The sequence below is a fragment of the Hyla sarda genome, chromosome 4 (assembly GCF_029499605.1).
Source record: "Hyla sarda isolate aHylSar1 chromosome 4, aHylSar1.hap1, whole genome shotgun sequence".
NCBI lineage: Eukaryota > Metazoa > Chordata > Amphibia > Anura > Hylidae > Hyla > Hyla sarda.
The window spans coordinates 191,447,575-191,474,250 of record NC_079192.1 but is presented as its reverse complement, the minus strand read 5'-3'; the positions used below and the strand labels follow the sequence as shown (position 1 = coordinate 191,474,250).

General features: G+C 42.1%; 2 protein-coding genes across 6 annotated transcripts in view; one reads left to right on the top strand and one right to left on the bottom strand.

The window, feature by feature from the left end:
* Positions 1-437: 437 nt before the first annotated feature.
* The window catches only part of LOC130368850 (carboxypeptidase A2-like), a 52,625-nt gene continuing 26,386 nt past the window's right edge, over positions 438-26,676 (bottom strand). The window contains exons 1-11 of one of the 3 annotated variants that reach the window (XM_056573167.1): positions 18,362-18,468; positions 8,158-8,239; positions 7,857-7,991; positions 5,644-5,742; positions 5,413-5,514; positions 5,173-5,271; positions 3,151-3,261; positions 2,676-2,766; positions 2,382-2,581; positions 2,140-2,224; positions 438-649 (exon numbers count right to left, since the gene is read on the bottom strand). In XM_056573167.1, coding sequence (XP_056429142.1) covers positions 462-649; positions 2,140-2,224; positions 2,382-2,581; positions 2,676-2,766; positions 3,151-3,261; positions 5,173-5,271; positions 5,413-5,514; positions 5,644-5,742; positions 7,857-7,874 — 993 coding nt within the window. In that variant the 5' untranslated portion in view covers positions 7,875-7,991; positions 8,158-8,239; positions 18,362-18,468 and the 3' untranslated portion in view covers positions 438-461. Of the gene's footprint in view, positions 650-2,139; positions 2,225-2,381; positions 2,582-2,675; positions 2,767-3,150; positions 3,262-5,172; positions 5,272-5,412; positions 5,515-5,643; positions 5,743-7,856; positions 7,992-8,157; positions 8,240-9,860; positions 10,379-18,361; positions 18,469-26,676 lie in introns of those variants that run through there. The other 2 variants (XM_056573165.1, XM_056573166.1) reach the window with 2 other exon arrangements.
* TMEM209 (transmembrane protein 209) overlaps positions 18,372-26,676 on the top strand; it is a 90,406-nt gene continuing 82,101 nt past the window's right edge. For 2 of the 3 annotated variants that reach the window (XM_056573163.1, XM_056573164.1), the window contains exon 1: positions 18,372-18,615. In XM_056573163.1, coding sequence (XP_056429138.1) covers positions 18,570-18,615 — 46 coding nt within the window. In that variant the 5' untranslated portion in view covers positions 18,372-18,569. The remainder of the gene's footprint in view (positions 18,616-26,676) is intronic. The other variant, XM_056573162.1, reaches the window with a different exon arrangement.

Here is a 26,676-nt window from a genome sequence, read left to right as displayed (position 1 = left end):
TAAAAATAAAATAAACGGTAGTAAATTGTAAATGATTGCTATGAGGAAAGTAAAAAACGTACTTTTTAAAATATTTTTACAGATGTTTTCTCAGAAGTAATTCATCTGGTTTTTTTATGCAGTTTGCAAACCAGTCCTTAACTGGAATAAAAAAAATTGCCCCAAAAAGTGTAAAAAAAGAAAAAAAAAATTTGAAAATTTATTTTATATATTATAAGGCATAAATTTGCTTATAAAAGGCCATTTAGAAATGTAGTACTATATGAATGTGTTTCTGAATATAATATACTTGTACAAAACACAATGATTATACCATTTTAAAAATTAGCAATGTTATCTGTATTTCTGAATACATTATATCTTGTGTCCATATGTTGTCCAAAATTTTTTACAGAAATTCAACATTTTCTTCAAATTGAGAAACATAGGTAAACAAATTCAGGTTTTGCATTAGATCATGTTTAATAAGGGTTATCCCTTATGTGTTCCAGAAGCTTTTTCAGCCCCAACCAGGTCTCCTGTGCTGTTGGCAGAATCTGAGTGGATGGAAGCAGAAAACCGTAACGTCCTGTGTCTCTAAGCTCAAAGGCAAATGAATATTTGATTCCAATGTCGTAGGTCCAGTCAATACTTCCACCACTAGCTTGATCTGCAGCAAGAAACAACATTTATATTAAGGGTGCATTCGCTGTCATTGTCATTTGTATACAGTGCACTTACGGTAAAAATGACTCGTTATCGTTATTCTCTAGGTCAATGCTATTACAACTATACTTAATTTATAGAGGCATTGTCTTATTTTACTAAAAATGTGAACATTTTGTAAGAAAGTAATTATTCTTAAAATTGACCTTTTCTGCCCCCATAACTTTTTTATTTTTAAGCATATAGGGCTATATAAAAGCTAATTTTTTGTGTCGTGATTTGTATTTTTTATGGGCACCATTTTTGTTTAGATGGGACTCTCTAATTGCTTTTTATTAAAGGGGTATTCCAGGCAAAACCTTTTTTTATATATATATCACCTGGCTCCGGAAAGTTAAACAGATTTGTAAATTACTTCTATAAAAAAAATCTTAATCCTTCCAATAGTTATTAGCTTCTGAAGTTTTCTGTCTAACTGCTCAATGATGATGTCACGTTCCGGGAGCTGTGCATGATGGAAGAATATCCCCATAGGAACTGCACAGCTCCTGGGACGTGAGTCATCAGAGAGCAGTTAGACAGAAAACAACAACTCAACTTCAGAAGCTAATAACTATTGGAAGGATTTTTTAATAGAAGTAATTTACAAATCTGTTTAACTTTCCAGAGCCAGTTGATATATATAAAAAAAAAAGTTTTAGCCTGGAATACCCCTTTAATTTTTCTGTTATATGAACTGACCAAAGATCTGAAATTCTGGCTTTTGGAATTTTTTTTTTTACGTTTACACTGTTCATCGTGTGAGATTATAAATATCATATTTTAATAGTTTTGACTTTTTTACTATTTATTTCACATTTTTTATTTCCCAATAGGGAACTACTAATAGCAATCTTTCAAATGCTATTACTGTTCAGCGCTATACAATGGTCTAGCACCAATGAGTACTATCGACATTCTACTATCGGCTATATCAAATGATCCCCAGAAAGCAGCAAGAGGAGGGTAAGAGACCTCCATCCGCCACCTTTACTCATTGGTCCACCGTAATTGCACTGTGGTCGTCCAATGAAGGCCTCTAATGCCTTGGAAACTGTATTACCCTGTTTTAAATGCCGAAATCAGCATTTAAGGGTAAATGCTGGACATTAGTAGTGAGTTGCAGCTGCTGACAAAATGAAAAAAGAAAAACAAGAACATCACTTGTGCATCTCCGCCGCTCCTATACAATTGAATGAAGTGCGTACCTTCTACAGTACATACTCTCACTGGGCCCCTTTCTGGAGATCACAGAGGGTCTCAGCAGTCAGAACCTTCACGATCAGATGCTTATGCCCTATCCTGTGAATCATTTTTACCAGCCAATCCCTTTAAATTAGATGTATAACTTAAGTGTTAACCACCCATTAATGTGCTAATAGATCTAGTTTACGAACAACTGACTAAATGAATAGCTTTTTTAATGTCAACAGTATTGTTACCATGCATACTTACAAATAGTGGAGCAGATTGTTCCAACTCTATACTGGGTGCCATACAAGGAGCTCAGTGCAGTAGCAGCAGCTTTGCCAACATTGTTCTGCAAAAACAGGAGTATTTAATCATAGTGATATTTCTCATTATACCTTGCCTTTACTATTAACTATTTCACACTTCTTTCTACAGAGTTGCATCATCAGGTATAAATTGACTTTTACAGTATAATACAATTCATAGTAATTGTGAAACTGACTTACAAGTTCGGTAAAGTGAGGAGGGTTGGTACACTTATATCCATAAGGGAAGAGCAGATACTGGGAGTAGCTGTGGATGCTTATGAACCCTTTGATTTTGCCATGTCCCCTAATAAAGTCAGCAACTGCCTTTACTTCCACCTCAGATTCTGCTCTTGGACCATAGTAAGAATCAGAGCAGGGATCTGAACTGGCTCCTGGACCTACAAATAAATAGTGAAAAAGTAATAAATATACATATATTTAAAAAAAAAAATCCATGTGAATAAGAACAACTATATGTGAAATCTTAATTACCCCCAAAGCCGGCATTCCAGTTTCTGTTTGGGTCTGCACCAACACATCGGCTACCACTGTTAATGGAACGGGTTTTCCGCCACATACGGTCCTGATAACAGATTTACATTTTGATTGTGTTACACTTTAATTATTTCTAAGTATATTTCCTAGTTATTAGAGTATAACATCATCATCATCATCTTAACCCAAACAAAATGACAATTACAATCTGTATAGTATTATATAAGCCAAATGTGCTTGTTCCATTCTTATGCTTTAGTAAGTTTTATATTGTCTTTATAAGCAATGGCAACACAAATAAAGTAGGGATCAATTTCAAGTATGTTTTCCTTGGGTAAATATTTTAATGTAAAATGTCCAAGATTTTATCATTACAGTATGGTTGCCACCCATTCTTGTGTTGACATGAAAGCTTCCTTGACTCTATGTTATGTTACAACAGTAATGAATAGATAATATTGCACATACTTACGTTTGAGTGGGAATAGACATATCCATCAGGGTTGGTGACAACCAAAAGAAATACATCATAACGGTTCAACAGAGAGGTTATAGATGAATCCTTTCCATAGTCGGAAGCAAGCTTTAAAAAGAAAGTTTACCATTACCATCAATATATACACTCTCTTCCAACGATTAGGTTCCACACTTGCTGAAAATATAGGTTATCACTTTATTGAATATTTTAATGGTTGTTTGCTTTTTACAAGTTTAAGAAATATTAAAATAATCATGGCAGATTATTGTATTGTAAGGCAACTGTTCATTTCTGATATAAAATACTCATTCTGTACTAGTTACTGTAGTGTCTTGCCTTGTGACAACAATGGGAGCAGCTAAATGTGGATGGGACCTTAGTATGATTTATATTTATGCTCTAAGTCCTTGTTGTGCAATGATTCCTAGATGAGAGATCACCACACTAAATAGCACTCTGCCAACTCTAAGACATTTGAACATTGAATACATGGAATATTGTGAAAAGCATTACTGCTAGATTTACTGTATATGTATAATTGAGGCTCTTAGCTCATCCACCAGTAGTAAGGTGGCCATAAATTGGATCGGGCCCTAACATCAAACTATTGCTTGGGCCTTAGGCCTACAAACTTTACTCTGGTCATATCTAGGATCCAGTTAAGCTTTGCTCTTATTAAAAGCAGCCTAAGACAGGTGAGAGGAGCGTTCACATTTGCATTGCAGTAAAGGCAATGCGCACCTGTACATATATTTTTATTTTGTTTGAAGGTGCTTACCATTTTTTTCTTGCTTTATTATCTGCACCCTGTAACACCAAGAATGCATGGGTTCTTGGTGTTACAGGGTGCTGGTAATATAGCAGTCTTTCATGTCTGATCATCATTGCCAACTTTTACTTTCATTTTGTTTGTACGTGCTTTAAAGGAGAACTCCGGAATAGGAAAATTGCCTGTCATACACCTGGCAGTAAAAAAAAAAAAAAAAAAAAGATACATACCTTCCTTCGCTCCCCCGCTGCCTCCGGTAACGCGCTCCGGTCTCCGCGGTGATCCACTTCCTGGTTGCCGGTGGTCGGATGAGTCATACTGCACTCAGCCAATCACCGGCCTCAGCGAAGTCCCGACTCGGCCAGCGATAGGCTGAGCGGCAGTGTGAGAACGCTTCAAGACACACAATTCTTCAGTACACCGGCACCTGCTGCCGGGGCTCAAAACGTCACACTGCCGCTCAGCCTATCGCCGGCCAAGTCAGGACTTCGCTGCGGCTAGTGATTGGCTGAGTGCAGTATGACTCGCCGTCCACCAGCAACCAGGAAGAGGATCGCGGCGGAGACCGGAGAGGGTTACCGGAGGCACCAGGGGAGTGAAGGAAGGTATGTATCTATTTATTTTTTTACTGCCGGGCAATTTTTCTATTCCTGAGTTCTCCTTTAATGACTGTGCTAATTTTATGAGTCTGCCTGGCAGGCTTCATGTTTATGCACATATAAGAAATATCAAAAACCTTTTTGTGGTCATTGTTCTGTAAAATGCACTTGCACTTTAGGCCACTGGAGAATTTGCACACTAGTGGAGATTATGGTGCAGCAGCCTTGCGTTGTCTTCAATGGGATTCTGCTGCATTGCGCACACTGCTAAAAATTCTGCCGCAAAAAGTAGATTTGTGGACTTGGAAATGCATGTTCTGTTCCTAACATGGACAGCAGAGAGCTGCACCATATGGTGGCAGCAGAGAGCACTGTGTTCAGACTGAAAATAACTACACAACTTCCTCTGGAGCATACAGCAGCAATTTTATGGCACCAGTTGATTTGAAACTGGTGCATAGTGTAATCTCGCCATGTAAACTTTCTACATATAAGTTTAAAGCAGAATATTTTGCTCAAATAAATAAATACAGTCTGCTTATGCATCCAAATGACAATAATATTTGCTTGTCCACAGAAATTCATTTAGTAACAAACAGTAAATCTAATGGGATAGTGATAGTGACACTTGATATTGCTGACATTTACCTTGTGTGCAGTCCAGAGAGCAGTAGCTTGGGTGACCCATTCACGAGAATGAATGCCAGCATCAATCCATATGCCTGGACGATTGGCACCAGTGCTGAACTGTAATGTTAATAGGTGTTTTTAGTAAAAACACTTTTATTTAGATAATACAGTATTAGTTCAATTTATTTCACAACCCCTTTTAATACACCCCACTTAGGCATAAAAAACTGATATTTTAATTTTTTTCCAGTCATTTACCTTAAGAACGTTGATAGGGCGTTTTTCATATGATAGTCCAATCTGCTGTTTGCTGACAATGGATTTGTAATCCAGCACAATAGCATCAATGGCGCTGTATAGCTAATATAAAAAAATAATAATAAAGTAGTATACTTCACAAACAGAACGTGACTAGCTTTAATTTTCATATTGCACTAGTAAAAATGATAGACAATTTGCCCATGTCTGGTCATAAGTATGGTTCCTTACATTGTTCAGTGTATGGTATGCCCCATAGTTGAAAGTACCAGAGTTGCGTTCCTTCCTTTGATTGATTTCCATCTCTTGCTTCTCTGCATGAATCACCTCCTACAACATATAGCAAAAAAAGAAATGAATATGCTATATGGAAAGTTATTTTTTACATATCATAAACACCATCATTCCAACATACGAGTACTGTATGTCCTCCAGCATGAAAATGTCATAGTAGTTATAGTATAGTGAAGAAATATCTCCATATTTCAGATTTAATATTTGCAATGAAAATACTTTAACTGTAACAAATAGTTGGCATACAGACTACTAAAAAGTTATTAAGCCTTTCATTCTGCATTGGGATCAAATGGGGCCATCAAACAAGCAATACAATTTGCTTTGGTAATATTAGTTCTACAAAAACAAACAAGAAAACCTACCCGTATTTTTCGCCGTATAAGACGCACTTTTTCTTCCCCAAAACTGGGGGGGAAAAGTCGGTGCATCTTATACGCCGAATACACCCCTATCGCGGCGGTCCCTGCGGCCATCAACGGCCGGGACCCACGGCTAATACAGGACATCACCGATCGCGGTGATGCCCTGTATTAACCCTTCAGATGCGGCGATCAAAGCTGACCGCCGCGTCAGAAGGGAAAGTGACACTAACCCGGCTGTACAGTCGGGCTGTTTGGGACCGCCGCGATTTCACCGCGGTGGTCCCGAACAGCCCGACTGAATAGCCGGGTTAGTGCTTACAGGACACCGGGAGGGACCTTACCTGCCTCCTCGGTGTCTTCTCCATTCAGGGATAACCTGTATGGCCGGCGCTCTCCTTCCTCGTCATCACGTCGTCGCGTACGTGTGTCGACGTGCGTAACGACGTGATGGCGGCGACGGAGAGCGAGGATACCCGGCCGGCAGCAGAGACGTTCCGGAGCGACGGGGACACGGCGACAGCGATGGAGCGGCAACCAGGGCAGCAGTGACGGGTCCGGAGCGGCGGGGACACGTGAGTATTACCTCCTATACCAGTGGTCTTCAATCTGCGGACCTCCAGATGTTGCAAAACTACAACACCCAGCATGCTGGGAGTTGTAGTTTTGCAACATCTGGAGGTCCGCAGATATTGGGTTCAAAATCTTAATTTTTTTAGATTTTGCACCTATAAATTGGGTGCGTCTTATACGCCGGTGCAACCTATAGGGCGAAAAATACGGTATTTCCCTGTCCCAAACCCCCAGTGATTGGCTGAGCAGTCCCTGCAGGGAGAAAACATTGCAGGAACCAGGAAGCAGTGTCAGGCTGGGTTCACACTACGTTTTTGCCATACTGTTTTCAATCCGTTTTTCTAAAGAAAACCGTATGGCAAAAAAAACGGATGGAACAGTATGGAAAAAAGTAAACCGTATGCGTTTTTAAACAGTATACTGATTTTAAAAGTGCATACAGTTCCGTCAGTTTTTATTTTAAAAAACCCATACGTTTTTGAAAATTTTGTCCATTTTTAATGGGAGGGGTCTTGGGTGGGGACTTTAGGTTTCAAATGCGCATGTGCTAAGTAAAACGTATATGTTTTTCCCGTATGGAACCGTATACATGTGCGTTTCCCATTGACGTCCATGTTAAAAAAAAACGTATGCGGTTGCAGTACGGTTTTTAAACCGGAGACAAAATTGTGGTCAACTGTGGTCAATTGTGGTACTGCAACCGCATACATTTTTTTTAACATGGACATCAATGGGAAATGCATGTATACGGTTCCATACGGGAAAAACGTATACGTTTTTACTTTGCACATGCGCATTTGAATCCTAAAGTCCCCACCCAAGACCCCTCCCATTAAAAATGGACAAAATTTTCAAAAACGTATGTTTTTTTTTAAATAAAAACTGACAGAACTGTATGCACTTTTAAAAACAGTATACTGTTTAAAACGCATACGGTTTACTTTTTTCCATACTGTTCCATCCGTCTTTTTGCCATATGGTTTTCTTTACAAAAACGGATTGAAAACAGTATGGCAAAAACGTAGTGTGAACCCAGCCTCAGCAGGATGGACAGTGAGCGGTCATAACAACAGCCATAGGGTTCAGGGCAGGTGAGTATGGTTCCATTTTCATTTTGAGGCATCTTAACTTTTAAATAGAAATCTGGGGCTGGAATAACCCATTAAGATAGATGGTGTTTACAGTCACATCATACATCACCTATGAGTGGTTTACCTGTAGATCCTTAATCATTATGGAGTAATCAATGTTGTTGGATTCCAGATAGATCTTCACTGACTGAAGACTATCAAAGGGAACTCGAACATCAACTGGTATTTCTGGGTTAGCAGGTTCAGTCCAGAAATCAAGCTGCAAAGCGAGAAATATTCTCCATTACATGTTGCACTCACAGTGAAGGGGTGCGATATAATTTGGTTTATATAAACTGGTAACATTAAACTGAGCAATAGGTAATGATCTATCATATATAACTTAAAACACATACATGATGATAATTATAATGACATAGCCATACCTGAAGGTGTGCCAGTGATTGCAGATCTTGCAATTGACGTATTTGTTCACCATTCCTTGCTTTTATCCTAAGCACCTGCTCTCTGAAAAAGACAGATAGGGTTTATGTTGTCTCTATTAATGGTGATCTATATAGAGAATTAGGCTGTTCATATGAGCGTATATTCACATGGAGGAATGACCGCACTGAAAATTCCGCTGCAGTAGAGTCCCATTGATTTCAATGGGATTCTGCTGCACTGTTCACACGGCAGAATTTCTGCATCAGTCTTGTCTATTCTTTCTGCGGATTTTGCGCATTTTTGAGGGGTCCTAGCTCGTACCGGATTCTTCAAATGTTCGAAATGTCCGCACATGTTTTCCACACATGGCCTAATGTGGTGGTTCTGTTATAAAGGGAAGCCAGAATGCTCTGCTGGATAAATCACATGATGGAGAGCCCAATGAACCCTACTGACTGATAATGGTGTGTCAGGTTCCACTGTGGTTTTAGAGGAAATAGTCTTCAGATATGATGGATTCTCCAACAGAGGTAGACATTTCTCACTGGTTGTGCATGCGATGGTCGGAAATTTATGAAGTGCTAATTTTGTGAAAATGCAAAAAAATACAATGCAAATGGTCCAAAAAGATTCACAAATCTACACCACTCTTAAAGGAGAGCTCTAGAAAAAGGCTTTCTTACATGTTTTTGACCTTACAGCCTTCTTTAGCGTATTTGCGAGAAATTTACCATGCATTGTGCAAACCTTTAACAAACTAACACAAAAAAAAAATTATATGGAGAAAAGCAACTACACACAAGGACCAATGATACATTCTACCCATTGTTTTTTGCCCACCTCTCAAAAAGGGTGTTCCAACATATGAGTTCTAGTTTTGGACAAATACATTAAAGGGGTACTCCCATGGAAAACTTTTTATTTTTTAAACTAACTGGTGCCAGAAAGTTAATCAGATTTGTAAATTAATTCTATTTAAAAAAATCTTAATCCTTCCAGTACTTAGTAGCTGCTGAATACTACAGAGGAAATTCTTTTCTTTTTGAAACACAGTGCTCTCTGCTGACATCACAAGCACAGTGCTCTCTGCTGACATCTCAGTCCATTTTAGGAACTGTCCAGAGCAGCATATATTTGCTATGGGGATTTTCTCCTACTCTGGACAGTTCTTAAAATGTAGAGAGATGTCAGCAGAGAGCACCAGAGTACCCCTTTAAGTAGGGGTACAAATATTGTAAGGCATTTTATATTATAAAAATTTGTCGTGGACAAGTTTTGGAATAACATTTTGGCACGACACAACCAGACAAATTGACCAAAAAGCATGCACCATCTTCACAAATTTGGCTGAAAATATATTATTACACCACCAATGGCGAATCCCACCATATTGGTAAATTCCCTTTATATATTGTTGCAGACTTGTGGTGAAAATATTAATAATTTCTTGAATACATTATATGATATGGTTCTGTTCATGCAGATGGCAGGGCTTCCAATATTGCTTGAACCATGACAGTAAACACTGCTGCCACTGACATAAAATATCCATCAGGTTTCCCATTCTTTTTTTTTTACTGGAGCACAGAGCACAGCATGCTATTCTGCCCATGAAAAAGTAAGGGAATCCTAAAATATTACTAGGTGGTTAGTCTCTAAAGGAAAAGTACCTCTGATGCATATAAATAAATTGTAAACTTACCCTATAAATGTCCTTTCACAAAGCACACCTGCCACTAGGGCAGCAAGGAGCAGAAGAATTTTCATGGTAAAAGTGAACTGTCTGTATGCTAGGTGCAGGGTATTTATAAGAATGAAGACCTGCACTTACAATACAGTGAGAAGCTGCAGGTGGTCAGGTTTATCTCAAGGTAACCTGCTGATGTAAGATTTGTTTATTGCTTAACACTTTGTATTCTCCTTCATTTATTTCTGATGTAACAAGTGTATTGTATGTACAAATGGCTATAATGTGTTGTGCATGTGTCAGGATTCGACAGGCTGGAGGTGGATCCTCTGTGTCAGAGAGGGATTGGCGTGGACCGTGCCGGCGGACCAGTTCTAAGTTGCTACTGGTATTCACCAGAGCCCGCCGCAAAGCGGGATGGTCTTGCAGCGGCGGTAGCAACCAGGTCGTATCCACCGGCAACGGCTCAACCTCTCTAACTGCTGAGATAGGCGCAGTACAAGGGATTAGGCAAGAGCAAGGTCGGACGTAGCAGAAGGTCAGGGCAGGCAGCAAGGATCGTAGTCAGGGTCAACGGCAAGAGGTCTGGAACACTGGCTTGGGACATACAAGGAACGCTTTCACTGGCACAATGGCAACAAGATCCGGCAAGGAAGGGAAGGGGAAGTGAGGTTATATAGGGAAGTGCACAGGTGAACACACTAATTAGAAGCAGGCGCCAATCAGTGGCACACCGGCCCTTTAAATCACAGAGAGCCGGCACGCGCGCGCCCTAGGGAGCGGGACCGCGCGCGCGCCCTAGGGAGCGGGACCGCGCGCGCTAGGACAGAACAGACGGGGAACGAGTCTGGTAAGCGGGCCAGGATGCGAATCGCGGCGAGCGGGCGCGTCCCGCATCGCAGATCGCATCCCGGCTAGGGACATTATTGCAGCGCTCCAGGTCAGCGTGTCTGACCGGGGCGCTGTGAACAGGAAAACGCTGCGAGCGCTCCGGGGAGGAGCGGGGACCCGGAGCGCTCGGCGTAACAGCATGAACCTCCTACAATTATGGATGAGCAATGGCTATGCACATATACCTCAGAATGGGAGTTGTCCAGAATTAGTTCTCACCACGTTTTTGTAATACAGTTCCCATATACGTTTTCAATTAGAAAACTGTATGGAACCGTATTGAAAACCGTATGCATTGACTCTCCATTAAAAACCGTATGCATTGACTTTCCATTAAAAACTGTATGCCAAAAGATACACCCGGTTGTGTCCGTTTTGCATCCTGTACGGTTTCGTCAGTTTTATTCCCGTACCCAAAACCGTAGCCTACCACGATTTTTGGTCCGGGTTAAAAAAAAATTATTGAAACGTATACTTTTTTTTAACATCGGAGTCAATGGGAACAATACAGAACCGTATGTGCGCACTGTTCCATCCGGTTTTCACCATACGGTTTTTGACTTTGTACAGTTTTTTTTTGGGGGAATTTCAATCAAACAAGTGAAACTTTATTCATAATGAAATGAAAAGTTAAAAACTTATACTTTTTTTTCTTAAAAAACGGATGCTACCGGACATCATTTTTCAAACCGTATAAGTTTTTTAACTGCATACGGATTAAAATTTGTACACACGTTTTGATACAGTTAAGTCGGGTTTTGAGGAATCCGTTTTTTTTATCAAAAACCTGATACAGTAATTGTATTGCAAAAACGTGGTGTGAACCCAGCCTTAGAAAAATGTGTTTGTTTTCTAACAGAATGTGTCATTCCTGTACATAAGTTGTGTAAGGTATTGAATCTTAGGTCTTCAACACCACACACATCTTATCCCCTATCCAAAGAATAGAGGGTAAGATGTTAGATCACTGAGGTCCCGCCGCTAGGGACCCCCACAATCTCTGGGCCGGCAGCTGCGGCATCCGGAACACGGAAGCTTGCAGCTCCCGCGTTCGGGATGTCACACCACGCCCCCTCCATTCATGTCTATGGGAGGGGGCATGACGGCTAGTACAGCCATCATGCCTCCTCCCATAGACTTGAATGGAGGGGGCGTGGCCACCTGCATCGCCAGTGTCTTCGGGCATGTAGCAGAGTTCGCTCCATGACCCGAATGACGGGGGTGCTGGCCCGGAGATTGCGGGGGTCCCCAGCGGTGGGACCCCCGCAATCTAACATCTTATCTCCTATCCTTTGGATAGGGAATAAGATGTGGGCGGCGAAGTACCCCTTTAAAGGACAAGTCTTATACCTAACAGTACAGAAAAAATGTATCCTCTATCCATGGGAAAGGTGGGGCTACATACAGACGATCGCAGGGGGCCACATCACTCGGACCCCCTGCGAATAGGGGATACATTTTTCTTTACTGTCGGGCATGAGACTTCTTCTTTAACCCCTGAAGGACCACAGGCATATGGATACGCCTTTGGTCGCTGGTACTTAACCCCTTAAGGACTTAGGGCGTATGAGTACGTCCTAAGTCCGGTCCCTGTCTATAACACGGGGTCCCCGCGTCATAGCGGGATGGTCCCGGGCCTATTCACAGCCGGGACCCGCGGCTAATAGCGCACGGCCGCGAACGTTCGGCCACGCGCTATTAACCCTTCCGACAGCTTTGAGCGCTGCATCGAAAGTGAAAGTAAATGCTTCCCGGCTGCTCAGTCGGGCTGATCGGGGTCATCGTGATAAAATCGCGATGCCCCGATCAGCTACCCGGAGAGAAGAAGGTCCCTACCTTCCCCCGGCGGCGTCCGGGCTCCGATTGATTGCTCCATGCAGGCTGGAGCAATCAACTGCCGATTACACAGCTTGTTGCCATACAACGGCAAGGCAACAATCTGTGTATGAAATCAGCCATTGCAAGCTCATAGGTCGCTATAGGAGCTATGAGCTCGCAAAAAAAAGTGTAAAAAAAAAGTTTACCCTTTCAGGTACTCCCTTCTGAATTAAAAGTCTAAATCACCCGGCATTTCCTAGTAACAAAATAAAACAGTGTAAATAAAAATAAAAATGTCCAAATTATAAAATGCGGAAATGTCCGAATTATAAAAATATACCGCTTTTAAAACTGCACTTTCAATGCGTACGCGCAAAAAAATTCCAAATTCCAAAATAACGCGTTTTTGATCACTTTTTATACCACAAAAAAGTGAATAAAAAGTGATCAAAAAGTTTGATCAGAACAAAAAATGGTACCGCTAAAAACGTCAGATCACGGCACAAAAAATGAGCCCTCATAGCGCCCTGAACACAGAAAAATAAAAAAGTTATAGGGCTCAGAAAATGACAATTTTAAACATATACATTTTCCTACATGTCTTTATGATTTTTTTCTGAAGTAATGCAAAATCAAACCTATATAAGTAGGGTATCATTGTAAACGTATGGACCTACAGAATAAAGATAAGGTGTCATTTATACCGAAAATGTACTGCGTAGAAACGGAAGCCCCAAAATTTACAAAATGGCATTTGTTCTTCAAGTTTGTCGCACAATGAATTTTTTTTCCGTTTCGCTGTGGATTTTTCGGTAAAATGACTAATATCACTGCAAAGTAGTATTGGCATAAAATAAGCCATAATACAGATTTTTAGGTGAAAAATTTAAAGGGTTATGATTTTTTAAATGCAAGGAGGAAAAAACGAAAATGCAAAAACGTGAAATCGCTCAGTCCTTAAAGGGTAGCTCCCAGCATCCATTTTTTTTTTCTTTCTGTCCCTGCCTATTGCCCATCTCTCCCTAACCCCCTCCCTTTACATTTTTTTTTTTTACTATATTAAAATCCCTTTTTGTCTGCCTGGTAGTGTGCTCACTACCAGGCAGACTTCCCCAGCAGGCACCACGTCACTGATGCCTGCTGGGGCCGGCACTTCCGCCCTTAGCTCACTATACAGGGTGCCTCCAGCTGTTTCACCACTACAACTCCCAGCTTGCCCTGACATCTACTGGCTGTCAGGGCATTCTGGGAGTTGTAGTGGTGAAACAGCTGGAGGCACCCTGTGGTGAAAACAATAACTTTGTTTAACCAGCGCAGCAGTGCTACTTCGGGAGCAGCAGCAGCGGCGGCGGCGCTCTCCCGAACCCCGCTCCCATACCTCTAGTGCTGAGCGGCGGCGCTCCCCCAAACCCCGCTCCCATACCTCTAGTGCTGAGTGGCGGCGCTCCCCCGATCCCCGCTCCCCACCCCCATACCTCTAGTGCTGAGCGGCGGCTCTCCCCCGAACCCCGCTTCCCCCACCCCATTCCTCCAGTGGTGAAGACTTACCGGAGGATCAATGAGCTGCCTCCGGACAGGGTAACGGCCTCCGGACAGGGTAATGGGGGCGGGCGGGGCCGCGCGCGAGGCCAGTGGAGCTGGCCAATGCGTGCAGCCCCAGCTATCAGCGTGCTCGCTCTCGCCTGTTTGATTGACAGGCGGGAGCGAGCACCGCAGTGACTGGATTTCGACTCATTGCCAGGCGGAAATGAGTTGAAATCCAGTAGTGACGTCACTGCAGAATGCATTCGGCCACTAGGAGGGTGACCCCTAGTGGCCGAATTTAAAAGTGATTTTAAGTATATTAGAGATATGTTGTAGTACTTAAGTACTACAACATATCAATTTTTAGATTTCATGACAGTGCCCATTTAAGGGGTTAAGGACCAAGGGCGTACCTGTCGCCGTTGGAATTTCGGACCTCGCCGCGTGCTGGGTGGGGACCGGACCGGGGTGACTGCTGATATCGATCAGCAGGCACCCCATGCAAATGCCCAGGGGGGTCATCAGACCCCCCCCCCCCATGTTGACGATCCGCCGAAAATTGCTGGTGAATGCACACCGGTGATTTGCGCCAATCCCGGGTCATACTGGTCTATGGTGACCCGGAAAATAAGGGGATGCGGGGTTGTCTCAGACACCCACAATCCCCCTGAAGGGATCGGAGTGAGGTGGCAGGGGTGCTTCCCCTCCTATCCCTGCAATTGGTCGTTTTTACTTTCGGTTTCCCCATTCTGCCCACCCACAATAGGCTGGGCTGAATGGGGAAACCAACAAGGACTGGCGCTGAAGTCCACTTACCCATCGACGGCGGCGGGGATTAAAGGGTAAAACACTACATATACACCCCCTTACACTGTCCCCCCCCCAATAAAAATTAAAAACGTATTGTACGGCAGTGTTTCCAAAACGGAGCCTCCAGCTGTTGCAAAACAACAACTCCCAGCATTTCCGGACAGCCACTGACTGTCCAGGTATGCTGGGAGTTTAGCAACAGCTGGAGGCACCCTGTTTGAGAATCACTGGCGTAGAATACCCCTATGTCCACCCCTATGCAATCCCTAATTTAGTCCTCAAATGCGCATGGCGCTCTCTCACTTCGGAGCCCTGTCGTATTTCAAGGAAACAGTTTAGGGCCACATATGGGGTATTTCATTACTCGGGAGAAATTACACTAAAAATTTTGGGGGGCTTTTTCTCCTTTTACCCCTCATGAAAAAGAAAAGTTGGGGGCTACACCAGCCTGTTAGTGTAAAAAAATAGAACATTTTACACTAACATGCTGGTGTTGCCCCATACTTTTTATTTTCACAAGCGGTAAAAGGAAAAAAAGACCCCCAAAATTTCTAACACAATTTTTCTCCTGAGTACGGAAATACCCCATATGTGGGCGTAAAATGCTCTACGGGCGCACAACAAGGCTCAGGAGTGTGAGCGCACTATGTACATTTGAGGCCTAAAATGGTGATCTGCACAGGGGTGGCAGTTCTGACATAAACGCAAAAAAATAAATACCCACATGTGACCCCATTTTGGAAACTACACCCACATGTGACCCCATTTTGGAAACTACACCACTCACGTAATGTATTAAGGGGTACAGTGAGCATTTACGCCTCACAGATAATTTTTCATTTGCTCAGCCCACTCTTCCAAAGATCTGTCAAACGCTAATGGGGTATAAATGCTTACTGCACCCCTTATTAAATTCTGTGAGGGGTGTAGTATCCAAAATGGGGTCACATGTAGGGGGGGATCCACTGTGCTGGCACCACAGGGGGCTTTGTAAACGCACATTCCAAACAAATTCTCTTTCCAAAAGCTCAATGGCGCTCCTCCTCTTCTGAGCATTGTAGTGCACCAGCAGAGCACTTGATGTCCACACATGGGGTATTTGCATACTCAGAATAAATGGGGTTAAAAATTTTGGGGGTCATTTTCTCCTATCATCCCTTGTAAAAATTTAATATTTGGAGAAAAACCAGCATTTTTGTGAAAAAAAAATGTTTTTTCATTTACACATCCAATTTTAACAAAAACTTGTCAAACACCTGTGAGGTGTTAAGGCTCACTGTGGGTGTAGTTTCAAAAATAGTATGCCATGTGTTTTTTTTTTTGCTGTTCTGGCACCATAGGGGCTTCCTTAATGCAACATGCCCCCCAAAAACAATTTCAGCAAAATTTGCTTTCCAAAAGACAAATGTGACTCCTTCTCTTCTGAGCATTGTCGTTCGCCCGCAGAGCATTTTACGTCCTTACCTGGGGTATTTCCATACTCAGAAGAGATGGGGTTACAAATTTTGTGGGGCATTTTCTCCCATCACCCTTTGTAAAAATTGTAAATTTGGGGGAAAAAACTGTACTTTAGTGAAAAAAATTTTTTTTTTCATTTACACATCCGACTTTAACAAAAATCCATCAAACACCTGTGGGGTGTTAAGGCTCACTGTACCCCTTGTTACATCCCTTGAGGGGTGTAGTTTCCAAAATGGTATGCCATGTGGGGGGTTTCTGCTGTTCTGGCACCATAGGGGCTTCCTAAATGTGACATGCCCCCCTAAAACCCTTTCAGAAAAACTCACTCTCCAAAATCCCATTGTTGCTCCTTCCCTTCTGACCCCTCTACTGTGCCCGCCGAACTCTTGACATCCACATATGAGGAATTTCCTTACTCGAGAGAAATTGGGTTACAAATTTTGAGAGGATTTTTCTCCTTTTACCCCTTGTAAAAATTCAAAAACTGGGTCTACAAGAACATGCGAGTGTAAAAAATGAAGATTTTTTTTCTCCACTTTGCTGCTATTCCTGTGTAACACCTAAAGGGTTAACACCCTTTCTGAATGTCATTTTGAATACTTTGAGGGGTGCACTTTTTATAATGGGGTCATTTATGGGGTATTTCTAATATGAAGGCCCTTCAAATCCACTTCAAAACTGAACTGGTCCCTGAAAAATTCCGATTTAGAAAATTTTATGAAAAATTGGAAAATTGCTGCTGATCTTTGAAGCCCTCTGATGTCTTCCAAAAGTAAAAACATGTCAACTTTATGATGCAAATATAAAGTAGACATATTGTATATGCGAATCAATATATCATTTATTTGGAATGTCTATTTTCCTTACAAGCAGAGAGCTTCAAATATAAAAATTTTAAAATTTTCTATTTTTTCATCAAATTTGGGAATTTTTCACCAAGAAATGATGCAAGTATCGACGAAAATGTTACCACTAACATAAAGTAGAATATGTCACGAAAAAATTATTTAGGAATCAGAATGAAAAGTAAAAGCATCCCAGAGTTATTAATGTTTAAAGTGACAGTGGTCAGATGTGCAAAAAACGCTCTGGTTCTTAAAGGGTCACTCTCATTAAAACAAATTTTTGCTATTGCACTCCTTGTAGTAAATTAATAATATTTCTAATATACTTTGTTTAAAAAAAATGAAGTTTTCTATGTTTTATTTGTGCTTAGAGCACATTTTCCCCCAACTCATACACAGACTTTGGACCAAAGTTCAAACACAGGAAGTGCCGACTGGAGTGCTAAGGGGGGTGTGGGGTGTGTCCAGCCTCATCCAATCATAGCTCCTCTCACACATAACTGCCATTTGCTGTCGGTTAAACCCCCCCCCCTCCCCCCTCAGCACTCCCGGTGGCACTTCCTGTGTTTGGACTTTGGTTTGGGGGCAGTTGTTTGACAGTTTTTTTCAGTATTAAATACTGAAAATTCTCTAATGAAAGCAATTGCAAAACCTATTGGTTTTGCATGCTTTACAACATATCAAAAGTTTTTGTATCTGACAGTGCCCATTTAAGGGGTTAAGAGGTATTTCCATTCTGCAGGTGCAGACGTGACTGAGGGCATGGTTAGGGGTGTGGCTATGAGTGTGATCAGGGCGTGGCTTGTCCCTCTTTGCTCTAAGCCTATGCTAAAACTCCCAGCAAGGACATCCACAGTTTAGAGACCACTGGTGTATGTTTTGTCACTCCCAGGATCCCATTTCTGTACAGTCCTGTACAATGTTAGTTGTTCTCGCCATTGTCTCCTCACTTCTCAGCATGAACACTAAAGCTTCTACACCAGAGTTGTCCAAGCAATGTGCCTCCACTTGTTGCAAAACAGTGTGCCTTCTCCTGTAGTTTTGTCACAGGAGAAGGCACACTGGAAAACCACTGCTCTAGCCTACACTTCTAGCTAGCACTTGCTCGCCCCGCCCCTTCCTGTACATTCCAGTCACGTGACGTCGACGTCATAACCTCAGTCTTACTCCACGCTCGCTGACACTGGTAGGCGGGAATCTCTGGTATTCTGTGGTTAGTGCTTGGAGTCCGGTACCGAGCTGCGCAGGAGCAGAATGACCACCGGAGCTGCTCCGTACCGTTTCGGCCACTTTACTGTGTGAGGGAGACGCTTCCTTGACGCTCCTGCTTCCTGGGTGGAAACTGACGCGTCCCGTCGTGTGTATAGCCGGTTATATGGCTGACAGTAACAAGAGCAGCTCTTTCCTCGATAACATGATAGGTACTTATTCATTTCTGCTTTACTTCCCACATACAGGCAGTAACTGCAGGGCATTTACATTGCCACATCCTGCAGTAGCACTACCCAATATGAATGAAGTTATACTTTTTTGTTGGGGTGTTTCTTGAATTGTATCAAGTTTGTGGTAAAGTCATGTGGTAAAGTTGGATACATCCAGAAAATAGTGAGAAATTATAAAAATCCCGAGTCTAATAGATAATGCTTTATATCTATGGCATTGACTCTGATCACGGTGAGGGGTCCAGGGGGCATCAGGTATATACAATGATTGCTTAAATAAAGGCCTCTCCCTTTTAGGGAGCGTTCACACTAAGGAATTCACCAGGAGTAATTTCGGTCAGGAAATTGTCACTTTATACATCAAATGGAATTGGAGCTGAATTTCCACGTGGAATGAAGGAGGAAGCTAATCAATTCTACTTTTCTGGATTCCTCTTGAATTCTGCGTGAAAATGATGTTGGGTGGAATTTTTTTTACCATTGATTTCTATTGGTTTCTGCTTGCAGATTCCGCTTGAAGAATGAACATGTTCGTTCTTCAAGTGGAAAGGAATTCAGCGTTGGAATTCCGCGAGCGGAATTTCCGCAGTATCAACAGTAGGGATTGACCGATAATCTGTTTGGCCGATATTCACAATTTTAGATGTTATCTTCCGATAATGCCCCGCACTGTCCCCATCCCCCACACTGCACCGCCCCGACCAGAGACCGCAGCCGCTGCCCCATTGCCTCCCCCATTCCGGTTTTATAATGACCTGTTTCCGCTATTTCTGGCTCCTGCGGCGTCCTGTGTTACACTGCGCTGCGCAATGAGTGACATCATCAACACGTCACCGTCAGTGCGCACAGTGACCGCTCAGGAGGACGCTGCCGGAGTCAGAAGTAGCGCGGGCCCCAGGAACAGGTCATTATAAAACCGGGAATGGGGGAGGCAATGGAGTGGCGATCTCTGGCTGGTGCAGTGGGGGAGGGTTGGGTGGTCTCTGGCACAGCAAAAGCCGCTGCAGTTAATTGATTTAAAGCACCCGCATTAAATCAATGATCTGCAGCGTTTTTTTTTTTTTTTTTTACACAAATGTTGAATATTAGAGATGAGCGAATTTATAGTAAATTCGATTCATCATGAACTTCTCGGCTCGGCGGTTGCTGACTTTTCCTGCATAAATTAGTTCAGCTTTCAGGTGCTCCGGTGGGCTGGAAAAGGTGGATACAGTCTTAGGAAAGAGTCTCCTAGGACTGTATCCAACTTTTCCAGCCCACGGGAGCACCTGAAAGCTGAACTAATTTATGCAGGAAAAGACATCAACTGCCGAGCCGAGAAGTTCGTGACGAATCGAATTTACTGTAAGTTCGCTCATCTCTACTGAATATCATTTGGGAACAATCAAATTCAGAAAACAATATCTGGATTGTGTGTTTTTGCTGAAAAAAACAAGAGTAAAATAGATGAGAAAATGAGTCTTGAATATGTATCTGATGAATTTAAGGGGTTAAACGCAGTTTAGCCACTGACCTAAGTGGTATAAAATAGAGTAAGGGCCCCTCCATAATACCCAACTGTATCCAGCCTGGCCGGACTGGCAAGAAAACAGGTGCCAACCTTGCTAACTATATACATTATTTTACATTTTGAATAAGTAACTGGTGATTTCAAGGGGTTAAACACTTGGGCCACTGACCTAAGTGTTGAAAAATAAAGAGTAAGGGTCAATTTATAATACCCAGCTGTATCCAGCCTGGCCCAAACAGTGGATTGGCATTAAAGCAGGTGCCATCCTTGCCAACTATATACATTTTCTGCATTTTGAATAAGTAACTGAGGAATTTAAGGGGTTAAACCCGGTTATGCCACTAAATAAAGGGTGGAAATATAAAGAGTAAAGGCCCCTCCATAATACCCAACTGTATCCAGCCTGGCCCAAACAGTATCCAGCCTGGCCCAAGACGTATTGTTCCTTTTGCATTCTGGATAAATATAAGGCCTCCCTGAATATCAGGGTGGGGGAGACTCATGAGCCCCACTGGATTCTCTAGACTACCTCCCCCCCCCCCCTGTTCTGTGCCAGTGGATTCAATCCATGGCACAGGGATGAGGCTGATGAGGAGAGACTAAATTATCCACTGTACACTATGGATTCTTCTTCATGGAAAAATAAGACATTCACTGAGTATAATACCTAGCGCATCTTTTGGATCAAAAATATAAGACACTGTCCGTTTAGCATCCTCAAAGTACTGACATCATCCGATCATACATTGGCACAATATGGGATTACACTGTGACCGTGAGATGCGAGCGCTGGTTTTGACGCATGCGCAGCACGGAATTGGAGTCTGCAATCAGTATGGGCGGAAGCTGAGCGCAAGACAGGAAATAGGTGTGTGACGCTGTAGGACGCAGGCGCACAAGGTTTGTTTACATACGAACGGACTTTAGAGTTTATGCAGCGCTATATTGTGCCAATGTATGATCGGATGATGTCAGTACTTTGAGGACACTAAACGGAGGCCCCTCTATCCTCTATAGATCAGATTTCTCTGGAATATCTTTAGTATGATTGACAGCTAATGATCTCGTGATGTTTACATACACAACCGATCAGATCCTGGAGGTTGGATGACGGTGACTGTAATGCACATGTTTTTTGACCAGTTGTAATGCACCTTGATGGATTTCAGTAATCTTCATTGTACAACTTGTTATGCTTGACCAAGGCACTTACCCAAAACGTTGCACATGTATACACTTTGGTGTGGAATAAACTTGAAGCTTTCCTTTGATTTCCGGATCTCTGGCATTTATTTTGCGGTGACCATTCGCTTCTTTGGATTAGTCCTGCATATTAAACACCCCATGAGAACAGCCTGGAATGAGCTCCTCATGATGATGATTGGTCGGCACCTTTACTTGGGTGGACTCAGTCTTAGTGTATAGAGCAGCAAATAGAAAAGCGTTCTGATTGGTTGCTATGGGCAACGTCCCCACCACTTCTGCACAGGCTTAGCTGAATCTCCACAATAGCACTTGTCCCAGCACCACATCACATACACAGAACTCAATGTACTCCAACCTAGATTTAATGGCACAGAGTGGGCATTTTAAACCTGGTGCCAGGATTTATCATGTACAACTTTTGAAAATATGTTCTGAAGTGGCACAAATTTTCACACAGCCAAGGCCAGTCCAGACCTGGTATATATAAAAGCTACGTTGCTGTGGCCTGTGCACATATTTATCATTCCATCACTGGTACATGCAATGATACATGTAGCGCCATGTGCTGTATACAGCCTTGTATAGCACACGGCTATGATTGGGACTAGAAATGAGCGAACTTACAGTAAATTCGATTCGTCACTAACTTCTCGGCTCGGCGGTTGCTGACTTTTCCTGCCTAAATTAGTTTAGCTTTCAGGTGCTCCCGTGGGCTGGAAAAGGTGGATACAGTCCTAGGAGACTCTTTCCTAGGACTGTATCCACCTTTTCCAGGCCAAGGGAACACCTGAAAGCTGAACTCATTTATGCAGGATAAGTCATCAACTGCCAAGCCGAGAAGTTTGTGACGAATCGAATTTACTGTAAGTTCGCTCATCTCTAGTCATATACCTTGTACCCAGCCAGAAAAGTGTTTATATTGACATATCACAGAAAAGATAATGCTTCTATGTGTTACACACTGGGTCATGTAGATTCATCACAAATTACCAGTTACTTATAAAAAAAAAAAATAACTGAAAATGCATATAGTTGGCAAGGTTGGCACCTGTTTTCTTGCCAATTCACTATTTGGGTAAGGCTGGATACAGTTGGGTTATGGAGGGGCCCTTACTCTTTATTTTTCAACACTTAGGTCAGTAGTAGAGATTAGAGATGAGCGAACTTGCAGTAAATTCGATTCGTCACAAACTTCTCGGCTCGGCAGTTGATGACTTATCCTGCATAAATTAGTTCAGCTTTCAGGTGCTCCCGTGGGCTGGAAAAGGTGGATAAAGTCCTAGGAGACTTTTTTTTTTTTTTTCCTAGGACTGTATCCACCTTTTCCAGGCCACCGGAGCACCTGAAAGCTGAACTAATTTATGCAGGATAAGTCAGCAACTGCCGAGCCGAGAAGTTCGTGAAAAATCGAATTTACTGTAAGTTCGCTCATCTCTAGTCAGTGGTGCAACCGCGTTTAACCCCTTAAATTCCTCACTTATTCAAAACACATTTTTTCATCCATTTTTTACTGTTTTTTCAGCAAAAACACAAATCTATATATATATATATATATATATACTTTTTTTTTTTTTTTTCTGAATTCAACTGTTCCCAAATAATCAACATTTATGTATAAAAAAAAAAAGTTTACTGTAGAGAAATAAGAGGAGAAAAGGTATATTAGTCATAGTCATCTATAAGAAAATGCTTGGATAAGAAACCAACTTCAGTGAATAATAAGCTGCCGAATAAGAAACCAACTTCAGCCTTGTTATTACTACTACTGGCAAAGGGGTATCCAGGTAGGTCAGTGCACATCTATACTTGTTGTTACCATACAACAGGAGTTCCATAATGCCCTGTTTTAATTTTTTTATTTATTTATTTATTTTTTATTATAGGAAAATTAAGAATGATACATGCAGCTCACCCCAGAGGAATTTGATGGGCCCCAGTATAAGTCAGTGGGGTGCATTGGGAACTGCTGGTTTCTGTTGTGTGCATCTGTACAGCTAGATCCTTAAAGGAGTACTGCAGTAAAGGACAATTTGAATAGAGGATAAGTGTCAGATCGCGGGGGTCCAACTGCTGGGATCCCCCATGATCTCCTGCCTGGCACCCGGCTCTCCCTGCGCAGAGCGGGGGCCAGCACACGCCCTCCATTGATCTTTAAAGCAGAACCAGGAGCCAAGCAAGTGCTTTATTCATGTATCTCTGGCTCTCTCATGCACAAGAAGATCACGAGGGTGCCAGTGGCCAGATCCTTTTGATTATCATTTTTGTTTTGATGGAACTTTTTGATCACTTGTTTTTCTAAAGGCTGTGACAGAAAATCAGGAATTCTGGTAATTTTTTTGGCCCAAAAAATGCAGTGGCCATATGTTAGCTATAAATCAATGAAATAAACACAAAATTCTTTTTCCACTTTGCATTATTCAGTTTGGCATTTTTTTAAAATCCTTTAGAGGGTTTTAACTTTTTCAGCTCCTTGGTGGTTTTGCTAAATCGCAGCATGTTGAGCCTATGGCATTCCCCCTCCACCTGAAATCGTGGCATTTTTCTTCCATAGAAGTCTATGGGAGCAAAAAGAAAAAACACACCATGTGCGTTTTAACTTTGCCATTTTTGCAGGCAGTTTTTAATTCTTTTTTGGACTTCAGCAATCCAAAAAAGTGGTGGAGATACCTATTTTTAATAAAATTTCGTAAGGTACCATTAAAAAAAATTCTAAAAAAAGGTACAGTAGCGATGCAAAAAAACAGTATTTAACGAAATTTATGTTTTAGAACAAATTTTATTTTTAAACAGATCAATTTGTGTGTGGGCAGAGCACTAAAAATGTAGCCGACAATAATAAAAAATGTAGTGTGTTTCACTTCTTTTTTTTTACGTTTTTTATGTAGTAGTACTACACCCAGCATGAAACACTGTTCCATGATGGGAGTAGTACCTGTACTAATTGACAGATCACCCGGGTCCGTTGCGATCCTTCTGTATAATTTATAGGTGCAGCCGGCCACTCTTCTATGGTCCACTGCACTGCCGTGTATATATACACCTATTCATATTTCCCGCAGAGAGCTGTGATTGGCCAGATGGTTCCAGCCAATCACAACTCTGTGGGAAATATGATTAGGTGTACCTATACGTCAGCGCAGGGGACCATAGAAGAGCGGCCGCCTGCATCTATACATTATACAGGAGGATCACAGTGGGTGTCAGGAGTGATATCCGCTGTGATCTTTCCTTAACTTCAGGTACTACTACTCCCAACATGGAGCGCACACTGCTCAATTCTGGGAACTGTAGTACCTGCATTAATAGATCGCAACAGGTGTCAGAAGTTATACTCGCTGCAATCTGTCTATTAATGCAGGTACTACAGCTCCCAGCATGGAGCAAAGTGTGCTCCATGTTGGGAGTAGTAGTACCTGCAGTTAAGGACAGATCACAGCGGGTGTCACTCCTGATGCAATCGTCCTGTCTACAGGGTGGGCCATTTGGATACACCTTAATAAAATGGGAATGGTTGGTGATATTAACTTCCTGTTTGTGGCACATTAGTATATGTGAGGGGGGGGGGGGACTTTTCAAGCTGGGTGGTGACCATGGCCATTTTGAAGTCGGACATTTTGAATCCAACTTTAGTTTTTTCAATAGGAAGAGGGTCATGTGACACATCAAACTTATTGGGAATTTCACAAGAAAAAAAATGATGTGCTTGGTTTTAACATAACTTTATTCTTTCATGAGTTATTTACAAGTTTCTTACCACTTATAAAATGTGTTCAATTGTGTTGGATTGTCAATGCAACCCTCTTCTCCCACTCTTCATACACTGATAGCAACACTGCAGGAGAAATGCTAGAACAGGCTTCTAGTATCCATAGTTTCAGGTGCTGCACATCTCATATCTTCACAGCATAGACGATTGCCTTCAGATGACCCCAAAGATAAAAGTCTAAGGGGGTCAGATCGGGAGACCTTGGGGGGCCATTCAACTGTATATGCGAAATTGCTACATGAGGGTGTGTTTCTCTCTTTATGCACTGAAGCTGGCACGTTCCTTGAGTTTTTCCAGCAAGATGGTGCACCACCACATTATGGGTGTCAGGTCCAAGCATTCCTGGATGAACAGTTTCCTGGAAAGTGGATTGGTCGTCGTGGGCCAGTTGAATGGCCCCCTAAGGTCTCCCGATCTGACCCCCTTAGACTTTTATCTTTGGGGTCATCTGAAGGCAATTGTCTATGCTGTGAAGATATGAGATGTGCAGCACCTGAAACTATGGATACTGGAAGCCTGTGCTAGCATTTCTCCTGCGGTGTTGCTATCAGTGTATGAAGAGTGGGAGAAGAGGGTTGCATTGACAATCCAACACAATGGGCAGCACATTAAACACATTTTCAGTGGTCAAAAACTTGTAAATAACTAAAGAATAAAGTTACGTTAAAACCAAGCACATCATTGTTTTTCTTGTAAAATTCCCAATAAGTTTGATGTGTCACATGACCTCTTCCTATTGAAAAAACAAAAGTTGGATTCAAAATGGCCGCCATGATCACCACCCATCTTGAAAAGTTTCCCCCCTCACATATACTAATGTGCCACAAACAGGAAGTTAATATCACCAACCATTCCCATTTTATTAAGGTGTATCCATATAAATGGCCCACCCTGTATTACAGAGATGGAGCTGCTTTCTCCTGCTCTCTGCATCTCTGCACTATACTCTGGCCATCGCTCATTCATATTTCCCTCAGAGCGGTGATTGGCTGGCCAATCCCCCACTCTGGGCGGAAAATATGAATCAGTTTTGTGAATTTCTATTCACATCACTGGCCGGCTGGAGTACAGAGCAGAGATGCGAGCGCTGTATACAGCCACATCTCTGCTATATTATGGACAATCGCATCGGGTGTCAGGAGTGACACCCGGGGCGATATGTCTTAGTACAGGTACTACTATCCCAACATAGAACAGTCTGTTCCATGCTGGGAGTAGTAGTACTACCTTAAAATGTAAAAATAGAGAAAAAAAAGTGAAACACACATACACAAAAATTTATAAAAATGTCATTGTCAAAAATTAAAATAGTTAAATAAATTTTTTCCCATCCCTACTGCATCCTTTTTTTTTTTTTTTTTTTTCAAACAAATTTTGAAAAAAAGCTAAAGGGCCCAAAAATACAATTTCCACTCAAATGCAAAAACGTCAGATGCAGGAAACTGTTTTTTCTGGCGTTTTTTCTGTGAAAATAAACGCAGGAAAACAGTGGAATCCTAGCCTTAAAGGACATCTGTACTGCAGGAATTTTATATATTCCTGTGCCGGGGCTGCAAAA